A 21,712-nucleotide genomic window follows, 5' to 3' on the forward strand; every position below is an offset into this window, starting at 1 on the left:
AAATTTTTAACGAAATATTAAGTTTTATTGTTCCCCAACAAAGATAATTGTTATCTCTATATCATATTAACGTATGAAATATATACGCACAGATGTTTTTGTACCGTTTCTTTTCTCTCTTCTAAAATTATGAATAATGGAGTTAGCAGTTTATCACATTTCACCGACGATTTATTCTTTTTTGTCATATATTAAGCTATGCATATATTTTTTATAAGGCGGGTTTTGTATCTTGATGCCTCAGAGGTATTCGACGGTGCCTGGGAGAATCCGAAGAAGCTTTAGGACCAATTCACGCGTCTTGCAATATTTCATCTGGAATCTTCTTTGATTTAAACGCGCCACGAATTCGAATTATCCTAGAAAAATAGAAAAAAATAATCAGTTTCCGAAACATAATAGAAAAAAATAAAATCCTTACTTTAGATGGTTTTAGGCTGAGCTGGGGTATGCTAGCCTCTCCATCCCGAATCTCTACCCATAAATCGATGTCAGGCAGATGCAGAACAAAAAATTCTTCATGTCGCCTCCGAGGTGTGGTTGCCCTCTTCTGTAGATTTGACCTTTTTCAATGATTATGCCTTGCCTCGTCTGTTAAACAGCCTTATCTGAGATCAACCCCTGTCCTATCGAGCGACCTATCGGTACCTATGCATGCTACATAGGTCATCGTAAAGCAGAATATCAAGTTCGGAGATTATCCAGGTCTGCCTGTTCGGAAGAAGGCAGCGTCACGCTCTCGAGCGTCACCCTTTGATCCAAACCGTCGAGACACCATCGGCAAAATTTACTTACGTAAATTTCATTAACTACCTTCGAGTTAAGTAATAATATCCTGCCGCTTCAGTCGCTGGGCGACAGTGTGCTGATGTGTAGTATTAAATCGCGTCTAAAAAGAAAAGAAAAAACACTGTAGAGACTTTGTGAAAATAAAAAGAGAAAAATAAAATTCACAAATTCACAGTATGTTACATATCACAGTCATAAATTCCAAAAAATCTCATAGGTATCATAAAATGTCTTTATAAATCAACAAATTTTTCGATAGGTATTGTTTTATTTATACTGATGTTTATATCGTATCACAGTACAAGAAAAACCATAAAATCGCTGTTACGTAAGGATATAGGTAAAAACGATATTGAATAGTAGTTATTAAGAGAAATAAATAACATATTACATATAAAAAAAATTAAAGTTACATATCACGTCATATACCCCTAAATTAATTAGACTCCATAACGATTTAAAAATGTACTCATATTTTGAAGAGGCTGAACGATGTACAAACAAGAATTTTCAAAGAAACAGTCTACATCAAAACATACATTTTATTAAATAAGACAAAAATTAAGTAGTCAGGTAACAAAACATAGAAGCGTCAAGTTATTTCCTAATATATAAAGATCATCAGTAAACATTACATAAATGGGAGATATTTAATTTTTGAACTTCTGAATAATTTCAAACTGATAATAAGGCCCTTTGTCAGGAGATACTGCATTAATATCAACAAATTAACAACTATTAATAGTAATATATTTTTTCCTTATAATATTCCGAAACATTTAAAAAGTCACCACTTAGCTACCTATTACATAATAGAATGAAATAAACAGCATTAAATGTTTTGAAAATGTTCACGAAATGTGGGATATTTAAAGCACTGTTAGTAGATGTTACACTGTTAGAGTTGTTTATAAAAATCTATATACAAGAATAATATCTATAATGACCTTAAGACAAATCGAAGACTATTAATTAATGATATAATTAAAATAGCCAAAAAGCCATGACGGTTACAAAAAATCTTAATCGAGATATAATGAAATATAAAGCAAATACCTATATCAAGTACTCACTTTTTGGAGAGGCTAAGCGATGCACAAACAAGAATTTTCGAAAAAGTAGTGTACACAAAATTCACTTTTTATTAAAAAATATCACAAAATTTCAGATCAGTACCAGAACATCAATATCTTAAAAACTTACAAAATCAGAACTCAGAACGCCAAGAGATGCATCTCTTGGCGTACAAAATCAAGATGTCCGACACCAATTTCCGAAAATAGTCATGACATGTGACTTGACCAATAAGAAGGAGGTATTTTCATATAGCAAAAATCACAGCCGTCTTTGTTAACAATGTTATTTTATTTTAATTTTAGATAGTGGGTTAAATTACTAAAAAGTAGGTCAAAAAAATGACTCAAGGAGAGACACATAATAGACTTGTAAAAACGCGGTAATTAACTATTAACACCCCCCATCCCCATACATTCTACATTTTACTCTTAGTTGTTACTCTATTACTCTTATTCCAACCACGCAATACAATTTAAAGAGCAAATAATAAAATTAAACTTACATTTTCTCATAGAATGCTTCTGTTTTTAAATTGTTAGAGTAGTTGAAAAACTAAGGACATGAGATAGCACATCTGATACTACTGTTCTACAAACATCAAGATCATCCAACACTTCCAACAGTATTTGAAAAATATTCCCTAAAAAATAAATTAAATTTAGGTTTTCCAAATAAATATTTCATTCAAAATATTTCTATAATAAATTGCTAACATGAAGGGCAAAAGAAAAAAAACCGACGATGTCACAAAACCGACTTATGGAAAAAACGATGAATTAATATTGCCAAATACCATGTTAAAGATATAAAAATTTATTACGGTATGCTTTATAATTTGCACATCGTTCGTTATATTCAATTAAAGTTTAACATATGTTGAGACTTTTTTTGTTCTATTCTTAACAAATAATTGGATTGATATACTTAAAAATTCTATAAAATGGGCATCGTCGGTTTTTTAATAAAATAAAAAGTATAGCCTGAAAAAATATATTCTTATTGTTATATTGTCTATATAAGATAATTTACACTTATATTAAAATAGCACATACGCAACTCGAATTCTAGATTTTAAACTCATGTGCGAGGATTTTAGTTTTACTTGCTACTATCTTTATTATTTGATGGGAAAAATAGGAAAATAAAATAATAAATGCCTGGACATAGGCTACGAATTCTAAACGGACCAATCACAATGTGGAGAGAAAGGGAGACATTTAATAAAATTATATTCACACCCATATCCAGGGCCTATTTTACCATAAGGCCCGGTGGTCTGGGGGGCCCGATAAAGGTTGTAAAATATTCATAATTTCTTGAATTTTTGAACTTTATTGGAAAAGAGGGCCCGAATTTTTGCTTGGGCCTTAGGGCCCGACCAGATGAACCATAGACCCTGCCCATATCTCTTCTCATATGAATATTTATATGGGACCCCAATTATTTGAAAGATTATGGGGAAAAGTCTTTCATTTATGCTCTTCTTTTAGAAGCAGAACTTCTTAGAGAAATTCCTCAAACAATAGTTAAAGAAATAAAATTATATTAAATTTTATATAAATCACTATACAGGGTGTCCCAGAAATAAGTGCAAGTATTTTAAGGGGTGGTAAATCTCGACAAAAAAAACATATTTTCTCTTTATCGTTTTTCAAATAAGTCTAAAATAACGGATTTACTTTGAAAATTTCCAAAAAAATTGATTTTTTGCTGAAATTTTGAGAGCCACAGGATCTTTTCTGGATTTTTTTTCTTGTAAATTTAATCTAATACCTATGTTGCCATATTATCAAGAAAGTAGTTTTTTTAACTAAAAACTAAAAAAAATTCCAAAAATTTTTCAAAAAATTTCGAATTTTCAAAAATTTATTTTCGCTAAAAAAACCTCATAGGCGTGTTTATGGGGTTGAACTATATACTACCAGTTAAAATACTTGCACTTACTTCTGGGACTCCCTGTATAAAGCTCTTAGATACTCTTTTAATTATAAAAATAATAATTATGTTCGAGTGCATTTTCAACGGAAATAAAAATATATAAACAATAAACAAAACGTTACTTTTTAAAACAACTTTATTTTTTTGTGCTTTTAGAAAAATTATGTATGTTACTGTTAAAAAATACATACCTATTAGACATATTGTCGACTTCTTATATTATAATCAGCTGGGTACCCGTTAGTTTTAAATTTCACCATATTGAAAGGTTCTTCTAGTCTCTTGAGAAAAGTTCTGGTTAATTAGATACCATAGTCTTCCTGGAAAATAGGTGGGATATGGAAGGAATAATAAGGTTGTGAATGAGATGAAGGACAGGACTTGATTTCCCCCTAGTATTAGGAGATAGAGGAGAATCAAGACTCGCGTGGGCAGGGTCGTATCCCTGAAGTAGTCTTTCCTCCACCGGGGTCGTAGAGAATAGGCTACCCGCTACCCAAATAAATAATTACTTAAAACATTACTTAAAGTACCCTACGATAAAAAAAAACGCCGGCCGGAATCGATGATAATTTTAGTGAGGTCAAGCCCTAGACGTCATTTACTCTTACCGTGCCCTTCTTTGTTTTTTAATGGCACTTACTGCTGTATATACTATAAGAAGGTTGTAATTTATTTTTATATTGAGTAAGAATGATTTTTAAATTCTATAGTAAACTCTGAGAAAATCATTTTTTGGAAATTACAAATTTATACATTTGTGTCTGAGAAAATCATTTTTTGGAAATTACAAATTTATACATTTGTGTCTGGAACCGTTTTGCATCCTTTTTAATCTTTATAATTTAATCTAAGTTTTATGACAGTTTTTAGTAAATGACGTCTAGATATTGACCTCGCAAAAACTATCAGCGGTTGTCATTTCCCATATACGGTATAATGAAATAAAACAGCTTATTTTATTATTATTTATTGACTTTTTAAAATCTTAGCTATTTTTCTTGAATAATAGAAAAAACAAAATTCAATGTATATATAATTTATACAAACACAATATATAAAATAAAATCTCTACAAAAATATTGATTGTTCCAAATCGATCGATAAACTTTGATGCTTTAAAATAAGATTTTTGTACTTTACTTAAGTTTGTATAACAGTTTTCACCACACTGCAAAGCACAAGGTGTTCGTTTCGTAAAGTTAATTAAAATTATTTGTATAAAGTGCGAAATGTATTATTTCGATTAATGCTGTCCCTCCTTTTACTCTAAAATATTTAAAGATATGTCTTGAAGTCGTAAAAATGTACTAAAATCGAATTGATACATTTCGCTTTTGTTGTAAAACTTCTAATGTTACATGTAAGTTAAAATTAACTATTTATAAAAAAAATGCTTTTTTACAAACGTCGTATAAATTAATCTGAGTATAGTGACCACTAGACAATAAGAGTAATTTGTATAGCAACATGCTCTTATATAAATATACAACATCTTGGACGCCACAACACTTACAAAAAACCAAGTCTTATTTATAACTTACTTAACGACCGTTAAGACAGTACGATATCAATAAATTACAACATATTCGTCCTTTTGCGTATCGAAAACCCGGATACCTATTCAAATGTAGTATCAAACATGTTTAGGTCTCCAAACGGAGCTGCCCCTGACCCATCTAACATCTGCAGCATGTCCGTCAGTTCATGAGGTTGGGGTTGCGCAGGCGGTCCAGAACTGCCAGATCCAGGACCTGCTTCTGAAGTTTGTGGCGCTCCTTGCCAGTTGGCCCACTGGTAAGAAGCGGGACCTGGCGCGGGGACTCCGGCCGAAGCCGCGCGCCCTCCTCCGCTCAACTGGGTGTACGTGGGCCCAGGAGAGCGTGGACTCGGCTGACCGTACTGATAGCCGTCTGGGGCTGACTGCGTTTGGGGCTGTGACTGGCGTAGGCTCCAGGCCGCCGCGGCAGGAGTTGGGCTGGTGGTGCTCCCTTTACCCAGCCGCGCAAGTACGGCAGCACCCCCCGAAGTTGCTGGTGTTTGGGAAGGTGATCCGTACTGGATCGGCGATTGCGTAGGTTCATAGGCGCTATAAACATTTTGACCGCTTCCAGGGCGCTGCTGAGCTTGCTGAGGATCGGTCATAAGCCTCGGAAATCTTTCGTCCTGCCGTTCACTGCAGCCCGAAGATGTCATTGGCAGATAATCCCCTTGTAGGTGGGCTGACGGTAATATGTGCGAATAGAGTCCTGCCTCCCTCCGCTGAAGGCTGTAATCCAGGCCGGGTTGTTGGTAGCCTACTTGTTCCGTAGCTTCGGTGCTGTTATTTCCGCTGGAATGCAGCGATTTAGCTGTGGTATTCGTACAGACAATGTATTCGACATCGTCCGTGTAAGGGTTCAGGAAAGAGAACGCACTTGTCCTAAGCCAGACCCATTCTCGATTTTTTGCTCGGAACCGATACATCACCGACAACACTTGGCCTTTTAGTTTCAACACTGAAAAAAGGTCTCATTAAATTCTGCTTCTAATAAAAACAAAGAATTAATAAATTTAGAATTTTTACCTACCCTGTTCAAAACTGTCCTTCATATGTGTCTGGTCTTCAGGATGGAACATATCAAAGCAACTCTTCCCCAGCAGTTCCGGCGGGGAATAACCTAAAAGCCCCATGACTCTCTGATCCACAAAGGTGAACTTGCCATCCGTCGAATGACGTGATATAAATTCAGCATTGCTGTTGGATCCCGACATGTCGCTGGTGTTGGGCGTTGACGTCACTTGGAGGCGCCCGATCGCAACTAGGCAACAATGCGCCGAATGCATGTCATCCTCCGCTTGTCTCTCCATTTGCACACCTGCGAACATATCTGATATTTCCTGCGGTTTAATTTCTATAGCAACAGAATAGTTTGATATGAAAAAAAGGTCGAGGGAGCCAGTTTCATATTAAAGCATCTGCACCACTTACCTGTAGGAGGCCAATTTTTGATGTAGCCCGTACAGTGGACTACAGCATAGTTTTGCCCATCGCGACCAGGCCCTAAACTATTCCTCTGTTTCAGCCTGTTTAAGTGGCCCACACCCATGTTCTCGGGAGACAAGTTGCCGATCTTCATTCGACAGATAAAGCCTCTTCGGGAACCCATGCATAACCTCATGGACGCTGGAATTTAAGAACAAGCATACATAGTTAAAATAAAAACAGGACGGATAGGAAAAGCAGTATATGTGGACCAACAAACATTACTTACACTGATGTCCTTCCTTTTTAACTGTTCCAGTTTTCAGGTCTAGTATCCTACCGGTTTGTGGCTCTTGTGTAGACAGCTGTTCCCTAACTTTTTCAACGTCTTCGGGATGAATATTGTCGTAAATGCAAGACCCATACCAGTCGCTCTGTGAGTAATTCAATACAGGAGCCACCGAATCGGATACATAAATTACCCGACCTGTATCACAACTAACCACAAAAAGGAATCCATCAGCTGCCTCGAGGATCAGATGCTTCAGCTCTTGGTCAGTTAAGAAGGACGGCTTGTAGGTTCCGTCTGTACTGGTGTTTCCGGTACCTGAAATCACACGACATTCAATCCATTAAGCAATTTTAGCCTGGCCGAAGTAAGTTGAATTTCGAAACAATTACGTGGTATATCAATTAGTCAACGCGTCGAGTTTTAGTATTTCAGACAGGTACAGTATTTTGAATAAAAATTATTGACGTTCTTAGAAGTCCCTATCGGATATGTAAAACGCACTATGCATAAAAATGAACTAACGAGAACATCGCCTTGTCTTTCTTTGTATACCGTTTCATTAATAGTTACTTTTTGCATAGTAATAATAAAATATGGCGCCACACTATATCGTTTCTTTTTCTTTTCTCTAGCGTAAATATTTTTATTAATTTAACGGTAAAATAAAAAAGAAACGTAAGAATAAGACATTTTAAGCAGTTGTTGCTACCATAGTCTGTAGACCGGAGATACCACTAAACCATGCAAAATAAATTATTTATTACAGAGGTAGCTCCCATTTTTTAAACAGTGTATTTCATTTTTTTCTGTATTTTTTTTTGCATGCAATTGGGTTTGTTGTAGAAGTATATCATTTACTACCTTATATATAGAGACTGAAACTGTAGTCTGGCCGACTAACTGAGACTCGAAGTCTCAATACATATACTGAGACTTTCAAAAATGGAGAACAAATACGTTCACGAATTACAAAGTATTAGTATGAGTGAAAAAAAATAATTTTAGCCGATGTAGTATACTGGTCCATACATGCATACATACATACTGGTCCACCAACCAAATAAAGGTGCATTTATTATTACTCCGATTCTTTAAGTTTAGTTGACCAGTATATACATTTGCTTTGAAAGGAATGTTTAGTTAAATATTTATCTAAGACATGCAAGACTGAAGGTCTGGCACATTACCATTACTGCGCAAGTAGGCTTTTCCATTAATGCTAGTTTTCTCCGTGGATGACATTTCCCGACAAAGCTCTTCCTCTGTAAGGAGATACAATATTTTTAGTAAGCAATCACTGTGTCGATATCATCATACTTAAAAAATACATGCACATAACAGTTTCAATATTTGCATTAAAAATATTGTAATATTTTACGGAAAAAACTCTACTTGCTCAATAATTAATAACGCGAGAAACAAAAAATATAAATTCCGTGCCTAGAGAAATGTAGTCTTTTTTATATAATTTAGGAAGTATTAAGACCAAAATGAAAAATAAACGGACCCATAAATAACCAATAAAGCTCCATTTTCTTAACTGCTTATCGACAGACTGTCCGTAATATTGTAGCGGTAAAACGTGGCAAAATTTTACGGCAGAATTTTCCAAATGTAATTGCATCAACTTTGTATTTTATGGGTCGTTTAACGTTATCAGCCCTAGCATGAAGTAAATTCATGTCCGGCAAAAAATTATTACGTTTTTTAAACCATAATTATCTGGAACAGGTACCAACAACGTAAAGTAACATCAATACTAAACCTTCTTGTTTAAAAAATAAATAGTAACGTGTTGATGATGCTAGACAATATTAATAAACAAAATATTATTTAGTTTTAATCGTTCGACATAGATTGAATTTGGAAGTTGACCTGTCAATTAAAACGATTAATTAAGACTGACAGGTAAAAACTTATGTCACTGTGTAGACAAAAAGTTTAACTATTTCTCACCGATAAAAATCGCTCCTTAAGCTCATATCTTTTTCATAATTTGTGTTTAATAAAGCTATATAATATTTTACTAGGGTGTTTATACCATACGATAAAAAAAAACGGTTTTGGCGATGGCTATGAAATGAAGATCGCTGTCATTTTATATATAAAATTATATGGGGAATGTCCTCGATGTTCATTTCCAAGCCAACTGGAAGCCGTGTTTTTTTTTATCATATACCGTATGAATCTACAAGTATGTTTTAAGCAAATAGTTCTTTATGTAGTTAAGTAAAAATAATGTTTTAATAAAAAATCAAGTCACGCGAAAATTCACCAAGTTTAGTCACATTCTTTTTTATTTTCCCTCTACCATTTTCCCTTTATTGAAACAATTCATTAATGAGTAAACACGTGAATGTGTGTGGATTTTCCTACTGCCTCGATGTTTGTTTTCCAGTTCAGAATTGAACGTTATCGTCCATTATTTTATTTGGTATTTGTTTTATTTAATTTTTTTTTCATAAGCTCCAAATTCAACGCCATTTTTATTTTTCATTGCGCTATTACGTAATATCAAGAAATTAATGATCAATGAAAAGCTTCTTTATATATGTACAAATAGATTTTAAAAAATGTGTATATTTGAAGAGAAAACTCTTCTTACTTCCGTCTGTCCCTCTGTCCGTCTGAGGATTCAGTTTGGATACCTCTATCCACGTGCCGAGTTTGGTTCCAATCGACTCATAATTAAGAAAAATCCTGATGATTTCGTCCACTTAGAGCTATCGATTCTGATAGCTCAAAAAAAAACATAGAAGGCGTCATCTTGTAGTCCGTCCCCAATTATGCCGAAATCGACCCATATTTTTCTTCAATATCAAATCCTTAGTCCCACCCTGATGAAGATGTAAACGAAACGTCGTATCCAACTTTGCAGGGTGGGACCGTGTGCACCGTCGCTCACATAGCCTACCCACCAAATTTTGTTGCGAACGGACGACATCAACTTTTGACGTTTCTTACGTCAATACTAACTGTCACACATATCGTACATGGTCAAGCAATGACTAAGGAATATAAGAACATGTAACGCCCATATACGGGCTGCAGCAGAATTTGTGACCTTAGTACCTTCATCAGCTGATCATCAGCGACAATTTTAGCGATTTTTAATAGTTTGTGTATAGTAAACTTTGTATAAACTTTATTACACTGGCGATTAGTTGTTCAGCTTTCAAGTGTAAAAGCCGCAGCGATAAGAAAGAGCCAGGAGTTACGTTTTTCATAGATAAATAAACAGTCCGCTCCACCTTTTTAGCGTTTTCTTAGTTTTCTTTTTGAATTCGATAATTATTTTTCTGATGTTATAAGTATGTACTTGATGTGTGCTATACGTCGATAATAGTTTTGTACCTTTTGTTAACATTTAACACCGTATACACCATAGGCGCAGTCAAAACAATTATCAAAAAATATAAATATCTCTTCAAACAGCTAAGTTAAGAAAAATATGTACCACGGCACTGTTTGGTGACATGGTAACAATTTGCTCTCGGGTGTTATTTGTACTTGAATTCTTTAGTCATTGCGGTCAAGTTGGCCTTGGTCCAATATCGACATACCAATCGTGGCTCCTCGAGCCCCATCTACATTCCGAGTTTCAGCCCCCTAGCTCACATAGGGCCAGAGTTATGGCGCTCCAAAGACGCATCTCAACTTTCTCATAGTATTACCACTTTTTTACTACGCTAGCTCATTTGTCAAGGCCGTGTCGTGTCAAGGCCATGTCGTGTCACGGCCTTGAATTTTTACTCCGATCGCGCGTAAAGACGTCTCACTTCAATAATACGCCCATTCAAAACTTGGCATAATGTGACAGAATTTTTCGTAGAAAATAATTTTTTGTGGGCGTGTTTGTCAAAGTTTATCATTATAAATCATGGAATATTTGTAGTAAAAAAATATATATTCCAAGAATATCCGATATAGTCTCAGTCTGAATATTTTATGGCTAACGTCAGTCCAGTTTCACGATTAGTGTGATAATAAATTGTCCAATATAAGTGAGATTGGCTGTGCAAGAATAGTAGCTCTAGTTGAAGAAGGTGAATAATAGACCTAGGAGCGGTCCAAGATCAGTCTAATTTACCACCCAATACGTGTATAGACTGAGCCAACGCGAGCTGAGCAGCTTATTCATGCTCGCCCCGTGCCACCCTTCGCAGGAGGAAGTGCCTTCTTAATACTTGACCCCAACATGGGTCAGGTATTATGTCCGATGGCCGCACACAATTAATAATATGATCATCATGGCCGCATATAATTAATCCATGTTGAAAGGATAATGACGGATGACAGATATTCTTCATCCTTATGTAAGGCTATGGCGGCAAGCAGCTTTTAGGGATGCTTATCGTACCTTATCGTACCAGAGCTGTAAATGAGCATCTTGAAACTGAAGGGATCAATCGCTTGGACTGACCTGCCCTATCTCAAGACATGCACCCCATAGAACATGCTTGGCAGGGCTGTTTCACCAAGTAGAAATCCACACAGGAGTCTTCAAGAACTTGTACATGATGCACCGGAAGAATGGCGAAATATATCTAAACAGCATATCATCTGTTCAACACCATGGGTAGCCGTTTCCAGCTTGCATTATTTCACGTTATGGAAATACCCTTTTTTAAAGATTGACAGGTTTGCTTAAAAAATACTTTTTTATAAACATACGCTTTTATGTTTGAAAGAAATTATTATCAATAATAAAATTTAAAAAGGATAGTAGTAAACGTATATCTAGCGTTCTATTAAGCGAGAATGGCATGCCTGTAATGCCTCTTCGGTGCCCACCACCAGTAAAGTTCTTCGTCGGTCGGGAGGCGAAAAAAACCTGAAACCACCTCTGTGTAGGTCTAGGTTGGATGTACAGCGACTGGGGCCGTATTTACTTACTTTACTCCTGCACGGAGATGCTATCTCCCGTTAGTTATGGGCCCCATAATGCCTACTCCTCGCTAACTAGAATGAATGTCCTTATTATTTAATCCCAGTTGAAGATTTTGCGAAGACTACAAGCACGGTCAATCTTATTGGTCTCGAGAAAAAAAAGAAGTTAAAAAACAGCGTCTTCGGCGACCTAATAACTCTCTTTATCCAGAGCACATCTCTTTGGAAAAAGGGAAAAAGTTTATTGGAGCTTTATTGGTTCAAGACTTGCAGACGTTCTTGTATTTCTTATCTATAATTTATGTCTTAAGGAATTCTCAATTTGACGTTCTCGATATATAAGGCGTCAGGAGATTATGTACTTTTAGAATATATAAACATATAAATACCTAAATGCTCTGGTTTTGTGATAAACTTGACTTTTCTAACCCTTATTTTTAAGCAATTTTTGATAACTGTTAAAACTTCGCCTATTCTACTACGATACTCGTAAAGCTACAATGATATGTTCGCAATCTACGCCTTTGTATATATGGAAAAAAATCGACACAATGTCCATTTTTGGCTATTTTTTACACATTATCAAAGGCCTTAGAAGCATAGTAAACAAAGTAATAAAATTATGAGAATTACAAAAAAGATTCGATACGTCCAGTCTACACCTTTTAATTAGTAAATAACAACAGTTTTAATAAAATCGGTGACATGACGAAAATCGCCAATTTTCATGACTATATGTATTATGTATGGAAAAAGTCGAAAAATTGTCAATTTTTGGCCATATAGAAAATGCCATATCATATCTAGGATTCCAAGTCTACTGTGACATCACTTTCAACCTATTAACGATTCCTCTGAACGTGTCATCTTCTTACTATATACTGACTTTAATAACATTAAAGTTAATAATTATAATTATTAATAATAAATAGCATTAAAATTTGTATTTTTGTCTGAAAAATCTTTAAGTAGAATCATTTTACCAAACAGTATGTTCAGAAAGATTACTTCAAGCAATTCGGACACCCTGTATATGCGATATGGATATACATGAATATAAATATATGTGAATAAATAATATGTCATCGGTAGCAAGTTTTAAATATTCTAAAAGAAAAATAAAAGTGGAACAATATCAATGCCCACCAGTCTGTTGTACGTTACGAGGATTTTTATTCGAGAAGAAAAGGAAAAGCAAGAACAAGGTCCAACGTTTCCATGTATTGTTCGCCGAAGAAAAAAGTTTGCTCTATTTCAAGAAGGCAACTGTATAAAATATAGGTATGCGTGGGCGATACATGCATATGTGCATATAGGAATGGTAAAGGGCATTACGAATTTTGTAAAGCACCCGGTCTACTCTGCAGTTTTTGACGGAATTTTCTTTTTCTGCCAATTGGAATAAGTTAAATTTTAGTAGTTTAAAAACTGAAAAACTTTTGTTTGCTTTTAGTCTTAAGCGCGGTCCAGACGCAACGACTATCTAGCTAGATTTGCTAGAGTTGACAAAACGTTGCAGATAAAACGTAGGGTGTGGACAGCAAGCTTGAATATATTTTAGAACTGCACCAACTCGGAAGGCTGAGTTAAATGAGCTGAACTCCTGGGCACATATTTTGGCGGTTTGTACAGACAAGTCGTAGTGTATGGATGCCCACAACGATTTGTTGGTGGTTTTATTTTAATTTTAGTCAGCTAATCAATGGACAAATATGTCTGACATACGGCAATGTTCACACGAGTTAATCAGTAAGTTCATTGAACTGTACAAGAGTTTCCCTTGTTTATAGCGAGATCAAAAGAATACAGTGACAAGAAAAAATAAAAATCATGCCTACAAGATTATTATTGAATCAAGGACGTGAACCCTCAAGCGACTAGGGATACAGTAACAAAAAAAAAATAGAATTGTTTACGGAAAAAATTATCAAAACAATAAATATATTCGTTCGGGTGCTGGAGATGAAGATATATATAAACCGTGATATTTTAATTTACTTAATTTTCTGAACGATCAAGACAGTCCAAGAAAGTCTAGTAGAGACGTAGTTAAGACGTTAAAGCCCTTTTTAACTTATTTAAACAATTAGCAAAAACTAAACACAACAGTATTTCCTCCATGATGATATGCCAGAATACAAAAGACTGAACGACAAGTCGTTGTTATGTGGACAAAACTTGGTCTGTACGTTTTATCTGCAATATTTGCATACTTCGTATGATATGCTTGCTTCGACGATATATTTATATATTATGTTACTGTAAATGTCCGAAATGCGGTAAAACCTAGGTTTGGTTTGGCAACGCATTTCGAGTTGGTTAGCGTGGTTAGTTGGGGGGCGTTAATTCATTAGTAAATCCTAGGTTTAGCACGCTTATCCTAGGTTTTACCGCATTTCGGACATTTACAGTAACATATATATCAAGTCGTTGCGCGTAGACCGCGCTTAAAACATTTTACTGATAATTTTAATCAAAACATCTGATCTAGACAACAGAACATAAAATCGTATTTTTAATAGGTAAAATACAATATGTATAATCAAAAAGTTCGTACGATGAGAGCTTTTTTTAAAGAACCGCGAAAATCAGTCTTTTAGCTTGATAATCAAATTTTTGGATCACATGTTACGTCTAGTATATTTACAGTCTAAAGCCCGGTCTAAACACCCGGTTTTACTTTCTAGGCTTAAGGTTGTCGTATTCAAGTAAAAGTTTAAAAACGTGTAATTTTGACGCTTAAACGTAGAGAGGAAATTAAAAAACTGATGGTGTTTATCTATTCGATCTTAAAAGTAAACTGTCTTACCTCTGAGTGCTTTCATGTGCGCTACGGCCATACGGAGGATGGTGAGCTTGTCAGGTTTTCTGGCAAGTGCGCTGCAGGTGGGCACCATGTCTGACAGCTCCGTAATGTAGGCTGTCATCTTATTTCGGCGCCTTCTCTCAATTTCGCAATGATTCTCCCTACAGTAAGTTGTAAGAAAAAGCCAACGGTCATTACATATTTTGTCTAAGATAATTTATTTTCTTTAGTAAATTTTATTTTAAAAATGTAAACAAATCATCCAAATCACCCATCAATCATTTACTGTAAAAGTAACATATAAAGTCTATTCGGTATACAGGGAAACACTAAAATACTTACAAGAACTTTTACCAAACATCTATAATTTATTACTATATGCGTATATCTTTACATTTTGCCAAGCTATTTCAGAATGTCCTTTTGTCCTTATATCCATAATTCAGGCGCTAAGCTCGCCACTGTCGTCACATTATCAAGTTCTGTTTTGCCAAATCTGCAGATTCGGCCGACTCGGACAAAGACTGTGTTGGAATGGTGAGGCTTCTTAGAAGTTGACTACACATATTTGTTGTAGCACAAGTTGTAGGTGAGCTCAACGAGAATTTTAGAATTTACCCAAACGTGGCAGAATAACATAAGGGGAGAAATCTTGCACTCTATTAAGTACCCCCAACATATATGAACCTTTTATACAGGGCGGTGCGTGTAAGGCAGCCGATCAGGGCAGTAAAAAAATGATCGTTAGAAAAAGTCGAGCGCGTCAGTTTAAGGCTTAGTGAGTTAATTACATGCTGAAAAGTGGGCATTGAATCAATCTGACGATTTAAGCATGACATAAGAAAATAGAAGAGTCAAAAAAAGTCACCTGGACATTCTCGAGTGTAGTTATTTACATTATGTTGAAAAAAATCATTCGGGAATAAGATAATTTACCGATTTCTACAAGCCGATGTATTTAGAATTATCAATAGTGTGGTGTGCTGGGAATTATGTGTTTCTATATAATAAATCTATTATGACTTTTGGTCGCGTCCAAGTCGTCAGTCTTTTGAATAGGATTTTTTTTTGGGTTGTTCCTCATAATCCTCCAAAAAATCCTCAAAACCGCATCACATAGTTTATGGACGCCCCTAAAACGAAAATCTGTTGTGTCTGAAACACTAACTGTTTTAACGCTATTCATTTAGAATTAAATTACAAACTTTAAAAATAAAAACAAACTGAAATAATTGCTATGATCGGCATGCGAGAGGCAACTTGAATTAATCCAAAGCAACATTTTAAGCAAGTAAATTACAAAATTCCACGGAAAACTAAACCGAAAAGAGAAGAAAAATAACGGCAACCTTCGTCGGTAATGTACGACCGGCAAAGACGAAAGTAAAGATATTATTATTGTTACACGACACACACCTACATATTAAATGTAATTGTACCTGTGATTGAGACTTCACATCAACCTAACGGCGTAATTTCAGTCTCTTGTAAATAGTATTCTCGCTCAGCATCCCAACACAGTATACAAGGTGGTTCAATCTAGTCTTTTGAACTTTTGATTCACAAAAAAGCATCAAAACAAAAAAACATGGTTGGATAATCCCTTCGGTCACGTCGGTTAATAAATTTTTATTAGAGATAAACAGTATGGTTTGTTTGAGGACATTGATTTGATGGATTCCAAAAATGTCTTCGGCTGTTAAGTCAATTAAAGATCTTGGTATTTTTATAGTTTATCGGAAAAGGTACTAAAGATACCCTGTTTAGGATCAACCGCACCAGTCAAGTGCGAAGGAATTTTTACGACCCCAGGGACCAACTTGATACAATTTTATTTATTAGTCATGTTTATTATAAAATTTGATTTCAATTAATAGGAGGAAGTGTGCCTCAAAAGTAATGTATAAATGCCAGATCAAGACTCCCTTGGTATTGGTCTTGGTATTGCTGTAAGACTCCTTCAAATCGTGCATTTTTTTAACAGATTTTTACTAGACTCATTTTCTACGTAGAAAGTCTTTAAATAAATAGTATTTCAATAATTTAATGTAAATCTCTGTCAATAATAATATGTATTGACTATTTCTATTCCAAATATCTTGAAAACGGTTGGGTTGGCGTCTAAGGCGCGATTCTCACTGTAACGTCCCGCCACCGTCACGTCGCGCCGCCAGCTAGCTGCCGGCCACCACGGTAAATATTCTTAAATGGACAACAAAAAACATATTCACACTACCCGTAACGTCGTCGTCCCGTCGTGGCAACGTCCATCACCCATTTATTTCATGTTATCTGTCGAGACAACGCGGCGGCTCGACGTGATGGTGACGGGACGTTATAGTGAGAATTGTGCCTAAGACGTAAGGTCAAACGTTATGTGTAGACGGATATTAGGAGCACAAGAATAAAATATAACGCAGACGAGTACCGGGATTTAAAGCAAAATAAATATAATAAAGCCCCATCCTCATTATGCGCTGATGCAGTTCGTCAATGCGTCAATTTGCTGCGCCAAAGCGTCGATGCGATGGCTTGTGCGGCGGATCGGCAGAATGTCGGTTTATCAAAAGAAATATCACGAATACAATGGACGAATTTCCAAACGAACTAACGAATCGAATTGACGCATCAGCGCATAGTGCAGTGATGGCAAACCAATGACAATGTCAATATGACACGCAACTTCAAAGATAAAAAATGTCACAATTCAAATATTAGTCTCTCATAACGGCCAGAGTTAGTCATTAATAAAAATATGATTACTTACGCGTTAATAATGATTAATAATTTAATTCCGAAACCAGACGTACAAGACATTCTCTGTGTCGGAGAAATATCTTCGGTATGTTTGAATCTTATGAAACCAGTAGTCAGTGCAATAACATTAAATTAATATGTAAGAAACCTATACCTTTTTATAAAAACGCCGTGATTTATACTGATTTGCTTTTGCAGCCCTGTGATGGAGAATCAAAACAATAAAAAACAGAAGTAGCAGTAGCCGTCCACTTCAAGACATATGGACGAAATGTATGGGATTGTTGAATGAAATAACAGATCCCTATCATTTTTTAAGTCTTTACTTTTGTGATCTGTGACACGCCACAAAAATTATGTTTCGCTTTTTCAAAATGTTGACACACCGAACTCAAAAGGTTCGCCATCACAGACATAGTGAGTATGGAACTTTATAGACAAAATATTCCCGAAAATGTGTCCGCAATACACTGTATACGTAACAATTCCACAATAACACATAATAAAAATAAGTACACTGAATAAACACTAGTTTCTATGAAACTTGCTTCGGGGGACGCCCAGTTCTTCCTGTCGAGATCCCTGGCAACATCCGGGACCATAGAAAAGCGCCGAAAACGACGAGCAAGAGGCGAAAGGCGTCCTTGCGGGCGCAGGGGGGCCTCGCAGGGGGCACGGCAGCGTGGGAAAGAGCGGGTCCCCGCCCCCCTTTGGCCCGGGGCAGGTCACGACTGCTCGGGAACACGATCGCAGCTCCTCGGGCCCGCCGTTCCAATACCGACAGCGAAAATATTCGGACTCGTACCAACGGGAGTCGTATTTTCTATCATACCAGCCATAGCACAAGTTATCAATAGAAAAAACCGCGAAATTACGATTAAAATGTAACATTTACGCGACCTAATCGTCCAAACTTGAATCAAATATCGTTGGGGGCATTTTTTTTAATCTGAAATCACTTATAAAAAAACAACAAAACACCCCGTATATAGAAAGAAGCCTCCCCAAACACAAAATCATAAAAATTTATCTGCGGAAATGCACCATTCTCTTTTTCTCGACCTTAGAATAACTGAATTCATTTGCATGAAACCATGTTCCTGCTTTACATCCCAAACACTTTTCTAAACATAAACACACAAAAACATTCTGCTTCAGTCATCTTCATAAAATAGTGTTAACTTTAGAATAGGTAACTGAAATCAGTTACAAGAAAATATGTTCCTGCTTTGCATTCTTGCAAACACTTTTCTTGTGTAGGTATGCACTTAACCTAGTAGATACTGTAATTTGGACATCAATACCGTATCTAGAAAAAACGAAAATAAACAAAAACGAACCAACAAACCAAAGCAATCACAACACGCTGTAAGCTAAAACGTGCCTGTTTACCAATTCCAACTGCCCAGTGCTTTTCAAATCTTGCTATATTCTATCTTACAATATTTTATCAATAAATGAAAATGGTACGTACGCCTCCGCAAGAAGTTTTTTACCTGTCTATATCTAGAAAAATTTCTAGACATAACAGAAACGTGTTTTTATGTAACTGGTTTCAGCTATTCTAAAGCTAAAAAAACTGTGCATTTCAAAAACTGTGCAAAAAAAATTATGCATTTCCGCAAAAAAATCATGACTTCCTATTTGGAAAGGCTTACAATAAAGTAAATAAACAAGAATGGCTACAAAACTCTTCACTAGGGCAGAGACAGGCAAAAAAGTTCACAGTACAACATTCACGGAAGACCTGAAAAGCAAAGACGGAAAGACAGTCAAAGCTGTAATAGGTCTACTAACAACAGGGAATTTATTGTAAGCTGAATAGGCATATCTAAAGATGATGAGATTGGCGAACGAAGCTATGTGCAGATTCTGTCAATTTGAAGAACAACCTGACAAATGTGCGGTTCTTTGTACTATGCAATGATAGAGCATTGGCCAGATTTTGTAAAAAGGATAGGACTGGAGAATTAACCTAAAGATCAGAAGAGGATCCCAACAGATCTGAAAAGGTCGCAGTGGAACAGGCCGATAGCCACCTTGCCGAATCTAATCTTATCTAACTATATCTCTGTTAAGGATCTATTAAGCTCCCGAAAAAAATCAGATCTACAAAAATTTGAAACTAAAGTTTCAAAAAAGTCTTGTAATTACATAAACACCATGAAAAAAATTGCACAGCTTAAATTTATCAAGTTTTTACTTCAGTACATCTATAGCAGATGTACAATTTTCCCTGGTTTGTCGGTAAATAGTTGTCACAATGTTTTATTTCCTCAGTTTTTGGCCAGAAAATTGAACTCGTTATAGAAACCTAAAACCGCAATTTGGGATGATTTGTTTACATCTAAATTTCAAGTCGGAGTTGATACTTACCTAGCAAACCGTTCCTTATCTTGAATGGTTGGATCGTCATCCATCCTAGCGTATTTGTTAGAGCTGGGGTCGTCTTCATCTGACCTAAAATAATAAAAGGAAACTTATTTCTATTAAACCAAATATAAAAAACGGATGATTAAAAATAATTCTAAACCTAATAGTCAAGGTACCCAAGCAGAGATTTTAGAATATACTCAAGCGCGACAGAATAACATAAGGAGAGAAATCTTGCACTTTGTTAAGCACCACCACTGTACACGTTTTATACAGGGACGTGCGTGTAGGGCACCCACTCAGAGCAGTAAAAAAATGATCGTTAGAAATACTCGAGCGCGTAAGATTAAGTCAAGGTGAGTTAATTTAATTAGATGAAGAAAAGTGAAAAAAGAAAGTGGCAGTCACAAAGTTGCAAACAAAACTTTACTTGGACATTCTCGAGAGTGTATATTTTTCTCATTTTGAAGGAAATAATTCCAGAATCACGGGAATAAAGTTATTTGCCGATTTACATAAGCCGAAGTATCTAAAATCATCCATAAAGTGTAGTGCTCAGAACTATCTGTTTCTAAAGTCAGTCGCCTCCAAATCGTTAGCCTTTTGAATAGCAGCTTCTTTAGGGTTCACTTAACATCCCTTCGAATATCTGATGTAGATTAATATATCTTCGTTATCAGAAACACGTGGGTACATGCACTATTAATATCTGAAGCGCACAAGTATTTCCTTGAGAGATTTTACAATATTATTGAAAACCTGTACACGCTCCCTAAACTTTTTGATTGAAGCCATTAAATTTCTTATTCTCATTCTCATATTTCCAGTACTGTAATATCGTGTATGATGATAGCTTTGTAATTGTAAATTTAATTATCAAGTTACATGCTTGTTGGAATATTATATGACCTGGTTAACAGCTTTAGTTATTAAGCATAACTGAATAACAGTTAACTTACAAAAATTATAGATATCATAAAAAAGCGATTACCGCATTCACACAAACGCGCACGTCAACTTAAAAGCCAAAAACAACACTATTATTCACTAAGCCACACAAAACATTTATTAACAGTTAATTTAGATGCTATGCGGTTTGAATAATTGAGTGTATACCCAGATATGAGGTGGAACTCCCTTAAAAAACTTGTATAACTTTAAAGAAAATGTTATTCTCTTAGTTTTGACCCAGTATATGGATGACCCCTATTTTGGATTACACCCCTATTTGGATGAAAATAAAAAAAGGAATCCTATGGTTTTTAATCTCTGAACAAGAGAAAAAGAATACTCGATAAAAAAATATACCATGTTACTGCACAAACACACGACATAAACAGTACAATACTTGTGACAATACAGTGCCTTTTCTTTTTCGTCGTATCAGTAAATATACAGGGTGTTTTGGCCGATTGTTGTCTGGCCTTTCACAGAAACAACTCTTAATAAGAGTTTGTTCTGTTGCAATTCAACCGCAAAATATCAACACTATTGTTAAAGGATCTGAAGTCGATGATTTGCAAATTTATCGCAATAGCTACTTTCGACAAGCGGTAATATCGCTTTATATGCAAATAATGACATAACAATTACGAAATGAAGATATCTACAACCGTTAAGGTTCCATAACGATCAGGGAAATTATTATTAGACTATCTATGTAGTAGATGATGAACAAGGATAAAACCAAGGTTGAAGGCTTAGGTCCAAAGGTATTCCAAATTTGAATTTCAAATTCTGAATCCAAATTCTGAATTTTATTCTAAATTCTGAATCTACATAAAATTTCACTATTTAATTATTAGTTATTCACTAATTAAAAGGT

General features: G+C 35.4%; 1 protein-coding gene across 7 annotated transcripts in view; it reads right to left on the reverse strand.

Annotated features, from left to right (window-relative positions):
* Window positions 1–207: 207 nt before the first annotated feature.
* Window positions 208–21,712, reverse strand: part of LOC115882136 (aryl hydrocarbon receptor nuclear translocator homolog) — a 34,854-nt gene continuing 13,349 nt past the window's right edge. For 2 of the 7 annotated variants that reach the window (XM_030899992.1, XM_030899989.1), the window contains 9 exons: window positions 19,891–19,974; window positions 14,761–14,918; window positions 7,059–7,376; window positions 6,776–6,970; window positions 6,375–6,674; window positions 3,996–6,302; window positions 2,369–2,506; window positions 422–889; window positions 208–359 (listed from right to left, as the gene is read on the reverse strand). In XM_030899992.1, the coding sequence (XP_030755852.1) occupies window positions 5,425–6,302; window positions 6,375–6,674; window positions 6,776–6,970; window positions 7,059–7,376; window positions 14,761–14,918; window positions 19,891–19,974 (1,933 nt within the window). In that variant the 3' untranslated portion in view covers window positions 208–359; window positions 422–889; window positions 2,369–2,506; window positions 3,996–5,424. Of the gene's footprint in view, window positions 360–421; window positions 890–2,368; window positions 2,507–3,995; window positions 6,303–6,374; window positions 6,675–6,775; window positions 6,971–7,058; window positions 7,377–8,248; window positions 8,320–14,760; window positions 14,922–19,890; window positions 19,975–21,712 lie in introns of those variants that run through there. The other 5 variants (XM_030899991.1, XM_030899988.1, XM_030899993.1 and 2 more) reach the window with 4 other exon arrangements.

Source organism: Sitophilus oryzae, unplaced genomic scaffold (assembly GCF_002938485.1).
Source record: "Sitophilus oryzae breed Bouriz unplaced genomic scaffold, Soryzae_2.0 scaffold_177_pilon_pilon, whole genome shotgun sequence".
NCBI classification, from domain to species: Eukaryota; Metazoa; Arthropoda; class Insecta; order Coleoptera; family Curculionidae; genus Sitophilus; species Sitophilus oryzae.